The 9866-nt window shown below is 43.7% G+C and overlaps 1 protein-coding gene across 1 annotated transcript in view; it reads right to left on the minus strand.

The window, feature by feature from the left end:
• Positions 1-3107: 3107 nt before the first annotated feature.
• LOC118403452 overlaps positions 3108-9866 on the minus strand; it is an 8761-nt gene continuing 2002 nt past the window's right edge. Inside the window, exons 4-11 of the mRNA XM_035802168.1 lie at positions 9033-9206; positions 7894-8175; positions 7550-7771; positions 6871-7028; positions 6048-6105; positions 5250-5543; positions 4115-4417; positions 3108-3518 (exon numbers count right to left, since the gene is read on the minus strand). Of these exons, the coding sequence (XP_035658061.1) occupies positions 3514-3518; positions 4115-4417; positions 5250-5543; positions 6048-6105; positions 6871-7028; positions 7550-7771; positions 7894-8175; positions 9033-9206 (1496 nt within the window). The 3' untranslated portion in view covers positions 3108-3513. The remainder of the gene's footprint in view (positions 3519-4114; positions 4418-5249; positions 5544-6047; positions 6106-6870; positions 7029-7549; positions 7772-7893; positions 8176-9032; positions 9207-9866) is intronic.

Below are 9866 nucleotides of genomic sequence, written 5' to 3' on the forward strand. Positions count from 1 at the left end.
ATGCGGTTTCAAACGTTTTTACAATCTCACATATACGGTGATCGTTTATTGGTATTTGTATGACAAAATAATGATCCAGTCTCTATGCCTTCCTCAGGGTAGCCGGATGGAGGCCGCCAACACCAACCGCTGCTCCTCTCCACCGCTTCAGTGGGAGCAGTGGTAATAATCACGTTCACTGTTACGTTTACGCATGTGCAGTAACAGGCATTGTGGGTAATAAATGAAGTAGGCCCCAGTAAACAGTACTGGTCCCGACCATTGTCTCGATTTGCGTATTTCGTTTGTCTCGAGCCTTCACCTTTGACATATTACCAGGTGGCTTTACAGCTAGACTTATGTGCGGTGGAGCACTGGTCAGAGATCTGGCAGTTACCTTTTAACGCTGGCAAGTGTAAGGTTTTGCATCTAGGAAGTAGGAACCAGAGGGCCAAGTATACACTAGGCGGTCAAGAGCTAGAGCAAACCAAGGTTGAGAAAGACCTAGGTTTAGCAGTTGATGACCAGCTCAAGTTTCATGTAAATACTGCAGCAGCAGCTCTGAAGGGAAATCAGGTTTAGGGCTAGTTAAGAGGGCATTTAGATGAATGTTCAGTACCTATTCTTTACAAATGTATGGTCAGACCACACTTGGAATATGCAAATGTGGTTTGGGGTCCGCATTTTAGCTCTGACCAAAAGCTTATTGAGAGAGTCCAGCATAGGGCGACAAGACTGGTTCCCTCGCTAAAATGGATGCCGTATAGTTCCAGACTCAGGAAGTTAAAACTACCATCACTTAAGTACAGAAGGGAAAGGGGCGACATGATTCAGCTCTACAAGATCATGTCCAAAAAAGAGAGAATTGATCTCGAGAACTTCTTTGAGTTAGCAAACCTCGACAAAACAAGAGGTCACTGTTTCAAGATCAAAGTACCACTAGCCAGGTCTACTGTGAGACGCCAGTCCTTCTCTGCAAGGACAGTTCGATTGTGGAACTCTTTGCCTGAGGAAGTTGTAACAGCCAACAGTCTGAACACTTTCAAAACAATGCTGGACAGGGTTTGGGAGCATAAGAGATACCAGGAATGAAGAGGTTGTGTCAACAGGCGGGAGCCTTACTACAACGAAGTATCCTCAAGGTATCCTCAAGGTATAACCCACAATACCTGTCGCCGCGCATGAGTACTCGGTGCTGTGAACGTGCTTATTGGGCTCGGTTGCAAACAACGCAATTCAATGGGCAAAACAGACATCTGATTGGTTTGTGTGTGTGTATGTGTGTGTGTGTGTGTTTGTGTGTGTGTGTGTGTGTGTGCGTGCATGTGTGTGTGCGTGTGTGTGATACTTTGACAAGAACTTTAAGTTTGCCCGCATTTTAATTCCCTTTGATGATTCAAAGTTGAGACTTCACGTGACAGTTTGTATGTATTTCATATTTGTTTGTTTGTTTTCAGATCACAATGTATGTTTTGCATGTAACTTGGAAGAATATTATATATTTACACAAGTATTATACGAATATTTCCCATATATAGATTTGTTTGTTTTAAGTAATATTCGTAATGTATGTGTGACGGGACCTATGTGCATACCGTTAAAATCCTGCGTTTTCCTGCACAGTCGCCTGTGCAGTGATTCCCAGGCATCGTACAACCACGCCGGATAGATAACAATAAGCTTTGGTTCACGTATTATAAGCCCCACTGTGTGAAATATACGAACGGAAATGATTGGAGAATATTCTAAAACTGCTGTGGTCTTTTGTTCGACAGTTTAAACAAGAAACTACTAAAGTGATTCCAATAGAGAATATAACTGACATTAAAACTCGTCTGCAATCGAATTTTTGATCAAAATCTCCACTATGGAATGTAGTAAGATTGAAAAAATACTGAATGTCGTAAAGATAGACCCGTTTTATAAAGAATTTAATTACATTATTATTCTTGTGAGAGAATTTGTCCTCGGAAATAATTTAGAACTCTATGACTATGGGGTACATCCGTATATGGTTTCATCAGCATGGTAAATCACTGGTTAAGAAATCTCTTAATCATGCACAGCCGAAGAGTGAACTTAATACCTTGACGCCGTTTTGGTTACCTGGTATCCAGTCTACCGTGGATTGGTCCGACTCTCTTCAGGGCAGCTGAAGCTTTTCACTGCTTGACTCCTACCCCGTAATACTTCTACCGGCTGCGAAAGAAACCCCTGCAGTGGAAAGTTTCATCTGAACCGAAGAGATTCAGCCCAATCCACGGTATACAGGATATTAGGTCAACGTTTTAGTAACCGTCAGTCACATAATCGTCAGTTATAGCCCCATTACACTAGGACGGCGCTCTTTCCAGATGCCCCAGTCCCCATAGCGTTCTTTAGATCTTCGGCCTGCAACTGCGCATCCTGAGCAAGTTTTTCTGGGCAAGTCAGTAACATTCCTTATACATTTTTAAAGTGGAAATTAATGTAAATGTTAAGGTAGCATTTACAAAGAGCATAATAACATTAGTATTTGAAACCAGGACGTTTCAATTATAGGCTAAAATCCTTTCATTGTACAATACGTCCCAAGAAATTGAATTTAGGATGTGTTTGGCATGTCTTAACAAATGGTTACTTGGCACTGAACCTTATTAACAGAAATGTGTTGCTTTCCTACGACACAACTTTTGTCCATTTAAATGACTTCTATTGATATTGATATGGATATTGTTGCTTCAAGCCGAAAGAGCTGCCATTGTGTTCACACGTAATGCAGTTACGACGGATAAGTAACGTCGTCATATGCTTTGCACGAACACCAGGCAGCCAGGTGGTCATGTAGAGGTTCGTCAGTACGAACAAGCAAATGGCTGATATACTTTGAGATTGATTTCTACCACTTACATATTTTTGTTGGAGTTGCATATGTATGCATATTTTGTACAGCTTTATGACTGATTTCTTAAGCATTTGAATGGTTGATGTATTAATATTCACTTAATATTCACATCAGATGATATGAAGATATGATTTAGGGTATGTACTTATTTCGAAAACATCAGAATGCAGTGCTAGTGTGCTCTATACACCAACATGTACTGAAACAGTATCTTAATATCTGACATTGAAATGAAGAGTCACAAGTATTTTCTCTCCTTTAATTCAAATCTGAACAAAGTCGTCAGTGGATGTTGTGACCACATACATAACAAATGTCACATCTAGCAGGAACGCAAACCATTTTCGTATATAATACATCAAACGAATATTGCCTACAACACATCAATTTATATACGGGAAAGGCTTGACGTGTGAATTGTATGCAAAACACGTGAAAAAAACCAGTATTATGACAAACCATCGTGTAAAACTGCTTTTTCTCATATAGTCTTTGAAGTTGTTATCAAAATATTTCGCACACACGCATAACATACACACAAAAATCAGTCTTTTTCTCTATTGTATTGTTGACCGCTCTGTCTATTTGCCACTGCTTCCATGCTGAGTTGTGGAGAGGAGTAGCGGCCAGTGCTTCCGTTCTCCATCCCACTACCCTGAGGAAGAAGTAGATACTGAATCATTATTTTTGTCACACATTACCATACGATCGTGTAGCGCAATCTGTAAGATGTTAGGCCCAAACCCAGGAGGTCTCCGGTTCAAACCCCCTGATGTGTCACGATGGGAAAGGCACTTTCCACAACTTTCCTCACTAACAAGTACATGTCATTGAGTACCTAGCTTCGGTCAGGGCAGTCCCTCGGATAGGACTTACACAGGGGTCTCGTGTTTGGGAGAGCCACCCTTCGAGCACGTTAAATAAATCGCCGCACTTATCGAAAAGGGTAAGGGTCCTTCCCAGTGTGAGTGGATCAAACCTTATAATCTAGTTTCCGGGCTGGCATCTTAAAAAGGTGATAGTCACCCTTATATGCCAACCCTTCCACAAAAGTGGTAAAACTAAATGAATAAATATTCATGTAGATACTTAAACGTGTAAACACGAGTTTCACGTTCATGAGGCCCATTTCGCCTACCAAAACGACGTTTTTCATGCTGAACGTCGTCGACAATTGAAGCATCGTAGACATACAGTATTTCAACAACGAAGTCTTCACTTCCACCCGTACACCATTTACTGGGGTCTGACCTGTAATCTTGTAGACTTGATTTGCCATACTTCCGCCTTCGCCGTCCGCTGCACAGGCTGTGGAAGAGCCGTACTTGTTGAAGGTGTTGAGCCCACTAGCAGATCCAGCACACCAGCCGCCATCCTGTACAGCAAACACGGTAAAACCACGAGAGAGTGCTACCTGGTAACATTTCTCTATGGGGTTTTGACGGTAAGCGTAGATGCCATCTAGGCGTGCATCTGTTCCCTCGAGGGTCGGAATGGCGCGATCAAGTTCGTCCCTCCAGCAACCCAGGCTGATGTACTCACGGCTTTCGCTTCCTGTATAGGAAAAATTAGTAGTTCAGTACTCATCTTCACTGGAAGGTTATGATTGTATACTATACCATTATATTCTCATATGCAGAGACATACAACAGCGCCAGCAAACCGCCTATTGTCTGTACTCTTCTATCTCTAGAGTATCACCATCAGTTCCTGATCGCCCTGCTTATAGATATCTCTTTTGGAAACTGAAAGGCCTATTCTATGATTGGCTGACAGCTGGTTTGTGGCGACGCCCACAGGAACTGATGGTGACGGTTGAGATAGCAGAGTACAGACAAGAGGCGGTTTGCTGGCGCCGTTGGATGTCTCTGCGCAGGAGAATGGTACTATACATGCTATGGTCGTACTTTTTGAGTGATAGCTGGCTCTTGAGGCAGAGAGTAAGTAATAGGGGTTTGGTCCCCAAGCTTTTTTTTTTTAAACCAAAGGACCTGGTTGAGTTTCAGAATTTGAGAGAGAATAACTCAAGGAGGGGTCTACGAATGGTCGTAGATGTTGGTATGTAGATAGCTTACGTGATGCTTGACATTATTAGATGGTATTATTATGGAAATCGCAATCTAATCTGCCTAATTAATGTGCAAATTTTATGAACCGGGACGTTCCATGATAGTACTATTCAAACATGTGACAGATGAACTGGGAAGGAGAAGAACATTAAGATAGATGGGAAATTATGCAAATGAAGACCTACTTTGCATAATCAACGACAAAATGCTCCATAATGGGAACTTCATAATTGATACCTCATTGAACATGCAGAAAATAACCTGAGATGAGCATAAACAGTTACATAATTTTGATAACGGAAACTTCACTTTCTGACCTGTAATCTTGTAGACCTCGTTTGCATAAGAACCTCCTTCTCCGTCCGCTGCACAGGATGTGGAAGGTCCGTACCTGTTGAAGGTGTTGAGCCCATCAGCAGACCCAGCACACCAACCGCCTGCCTGTATAGCAAACACGGGGAAACCACGAGAACTGGCTACCTGGTAACACTTCTCTATGGGGTTTTGACGAGTAGGGTAGCTGCCATCTAGACGTGAATTTGTCCCCTCCAGAGTTGGAATGGCGCGGGTGTATGTGTCCCTCCAGCAACCCAGGCCGATGTACTTGCTCACTGTGTGAGGAAGGAAGTATTTCGGTCATTGCCGACTGGATTTTCTACTCTTGTTTTTTCATCAGTTAGGTTGTATTGGTGGTCTTGATGTAAAGACCGTGCATGTTATCATTTCATTTCCATCAATGTGAATTTAAACAATTTTAAAACGAAGTGCGCTACAATCAAGTGGTCGTTCGTACTTCTAACGTCCTATGGGCAATCGAAACGTATGAATCAGAGAGGAATTCAACGATACCGTGTGGACAAAAGATGGCGTTTTACGTCTGAATTACGATATCGCTAAAAAAACACATTCCTCATTCAAGCGTCTTGCGGACCCCAGACGCCTAGCATTAAGCGCCTACTGTGTCTAGTTCAGGTTGACACAAAAAAGCGTCTGCTAATACATGCAATATATTTTGAATATATCGATTCAGCACGTTTACAATCATGGCTCACTAATTTGTACCTCATCATTTTACTCTTTGCTGTCAGGATCATCGAAAGTTCCTATGTCCTTACCTGTTTCAGCGAAGACCTCGACCTCGCAAATTTGCAGATTGTCGGACCGGCCCATCACCTGAATTAGATGACAACAACACATTAGTAATGACACAGTCACTGCACCGGCCAACATTAACTCTCTACACTCATACAGAGAGCAAGAATGTGTTGGCTAGGTACTTTTATTCACTTAATGATCACCACGCAACAAGACCTGAAGGTCATTTCAAGGTGTGACCCGAAGGCCACTCCAAGGTTACGGGATGCATTGTATCTGTAACAGCATCTCTTTTACTGTGTTATAAACATCATGATTGAGACCAGTTCAATTGCCCACTAAGAGTGAGGACTAAATGCAGAAATGTTCGCGGTGGATTAATGTTCGCGGTTTTCGCGGTGCCCACTTCACCGCGTACTTAAATCCACCGCGAACATTTTTCTATTATGGTATTAGACTACGGTGTTACCGCGAACTTAAAAACACTGCGAAAATTTTTTTTTTCCGCTACCGCGAAATTAAATCCCCGCGAACTTAAATGCATTTACAATAACTGACTCAATAGGCGAAGCAGGGGTTACGAATGCCGAGGCTGAGACTTCCCAGGGTGGTACTGAACTGGTGTCCAGAGGAAGAAAAAGGAGGGGGGGGGGCAAGCCATAACATGAAGGAGAACTGTGGAGCGCGACCATGCTGAGATGTGATGCACCTGGAGGGGGTGCAACAGACAGCTGTAGACAGAAAAGTGTGGAGAACCCGCCTCAGCGAACGCTGATAAATAAAGTGAAGTGAAGTGAAGTGAAGTGAAGGGAAGTATGTGGCGACGATGATGATGATATTTACCTGAATAGACACATAACGGCCGGACATCGGCTGGTCACAGTACACCACAATGGTTGCTCCATTGGCTGGACGTGCCGTGTAAGTCCCCCCACACTGGTCATTCTGGGCGAAGTTCTCGTTCGGGCCAACTCGCACCTGGAAGTTTCGCAGTCGCTCTCCTACAAATACAATCCATTGAGAAGTCAATGAATGTGGGACATCCAATCCTTAGCTTTGTGTCTGTTTAACGTAAACGTAAAGGCTTTCTAGTGTTTTATTATTATTATTATCATTATCATTATTATTATCATTATTAAGAATGTGGCGTAACGGTAGGATGTTTGTCTTTAAGTCCAGAGGTCCTGGATTTCAGTTCCCTTACATACTCTGGCGTTTTGCCCTAGGGACAGCCACTTAAGATGAAAATCCTTACTTCACTCGGGTATTCAACCTAGCTTCGGTTGGGGACGTCCCTTGGACATCACGTTAAATTGAGGTACGTGTTTGACGACGTAAGCTAAACTTTCCCCTAAACACGTAAAAGCAACCATAACCACTCCTATCGAAAAGAGTATGGGCCCTTCCCGGTGTGGGTGGATCAACTAAGTTACATTTAGTACAGATACGGTGTGTTGCGCCATAAGGTGGTTTTACGGTTAAACAAACTAACAAACAAACAAACAAACAAACAAAAACTAACCACAGCAGTCGCCCCTGTTTAGAACGCTGACACGGTTAACCGTGTAGTGACCCCCACCACCCAGGTCCACCTTCCACCACGGCTGATACACCCGGAGGGTATGAAGGCACTGGTTGTACCAGGAAACGAACGTCCCTCTGAGGCCGTCCACAGCCTTTTCCGGTCCCCAATATGAAGGATGAGTGCTTGCTGTTGCTGTCTTGCCCTGGGCGACGTTACTTTCTGCAAGAAAACACAGATGGGGAGTACATTTTAGGTAACGTAGTAGTGGACAAACTCAAGCCAATCGTAAGTACTTTTGCCACATCTTCGGAAATTTGTTCAGGGTTCATGCGTGTTCCCACCTGTGATACAGCGGTATGACGCTTCCAAGTACTTCTGCACACCCCTGCAGGGGTCGCCGAAAACGGAGGCAGTGGCCCGCACGGCGCACTGCTGTTCGCCCTGGCAGGCGCTCTGCACCACGGACAGGCTGCTGGCTGCCCGGCAGTTGGTGCGACAGGTGGAACATCGGCAGTCGTGGTTGGTCGACGTACGGCCGTAGTTGGCGCCCAAGATGAGGAGCGTCTTTCCCTCTCCACACGACAGCTGCATGGTGCCACTCTCACCACAGGCGTAGGCTGTTTCTGTACCAATGTTTTAGAATCAATGTTGTCAGTATAAGGGCGCGGTCACATAAGGTACGCTCCCACCGCACTTGTGTCAAGCTTGCATCACTGCGGGGTTCGTTCACTGCGTCACTGTTGTGCTATTTTCTCCGATCATTTATAATTTAGATATGGCGTAATACGTAAAAGTATGACTTAGAAGACGACAAAATACATCAAAAGAAATGAAATTTCGTTCTTTATTTCTGAAATTCGTTGAGTATCTTTCGAACCCCGCGGTGACGCAAGCTTGACACAAGTGCGGTGGGAGCGCACCTATAGGTCGTGCGATCGTCGTACGATTTTAATGCCATAGAATTTTCAAGCAGGCCGTGACAGAACCAACCACCGACATCCAAGACAGCATTTTGTGTACCATGACAGTTGAACTTTGAAGGAGAGGAACATTTTTGTCCTGCAAAATGCCCGAACCTAGCATTGGACGACGATCGCACGACCTATGTGACCACGCCCTAACATCTCAACGCATGATTGCGCAAGGTGTATATAGCATAATTTCCGTATCAAAATATCGTATCTAAAAACGTACCTTAAAATAGAAAAAATAGGTCAACGATATACGTATTTTCCGGTTAAAAAGATATCGCTGTACGTATATGACATCGTCTCGGAATAAAAATATTGCCATACTCCATTGTACGCAGCAAAATTCACTTTGCAAAGATATCGTTGTAAGTACCTTAAATCATCATTATCAGGTATACGATATCGCAATTCAGACGATTTTTTTCATACGGTATCGTTCTGGCATGTACATTTAATGTCTTCATCTTTTCTGATAACAAAGCGATCTTTTGTATGTTCCAGTAATGTACCTTTGTTTCTGTAGTCGACACAGTCCGAACAGTAACAGTGGGCCGCAGTGTTGCCGCACCAGTTTCCCGGGGAGCAGCATGGGTAAAACCTGTCAGGGTCGCATTCAGCAGGGTTACCGTCTTCAGCAGGGTAGCCCTGCCCGCAACGCAGGTCATCACGCCACTTCTTAGGAGCTATCAGTGAAAAATGCAGTAAGTAACGATTAGTCACATATGAACACGCAATTGACAACCATGGCTAGAGACCCTTTGCTGCTGTTTCCTTAGAATTTTGCTTTTGTTCTCAGTTTAGTTCATTCTTTGTTCATCGTTCTCCACAGATAATGATTTATTTGTACCCTGACATATTTCAAGGGGTTGTGAAATTTGATAACTTAGTCAAGAAACTTATATTTTAGGCAGTTTGTCTGTGTATCCCTATCGCAACATCGTGCACGTTTGTAGGCTTGTTTATGGTATGCATCTTAATGTGATATTTTGACACGGAAATTGTAAAGATGAAGTAAGAGACATTAGGAATCGTTCATAAGGCCCCTTTCGTCCTACCGAAACGGTGTCTGTGCGATTGCCACGTTACCATATGCAGGCCGTACTTACACGTGCTGCGTAAGTACGGTTTCCTTACTCACTCGCATTGGCTGTCCGGGGCACGCGCGTTGCCCGTACTGGCACGTACGGGGGGCTAATTCGCAGACCAAAGGCACACAAAGTTTTACCTGCAGGTAAAGTTCTCCAAAATCCGTCGGATTCCCTACGAGTTCATACGGTACTTAGCACCTACGGATCCCAAAAGATTGCCCACGTTACTGGCTTGCCCACGTTTTGACGTAGACA

The sequence above is a fragment of the Branchiostoma floridae genome, chromosome 16 (genome assembly GCF_000003815.2).
Source record: "Branchiostoma floridae strain S238N-H82 chromosome 16, Bfl_VNyyK, whole genome shotgun sequence".
Classification (NCBI taxonomy): Eukaryota; Metazoa; Chordata; class Leptocardii; order Amphioxiformes; family Branchiostomatidae; genus Branchiostoma; species Branchiostoma floridae.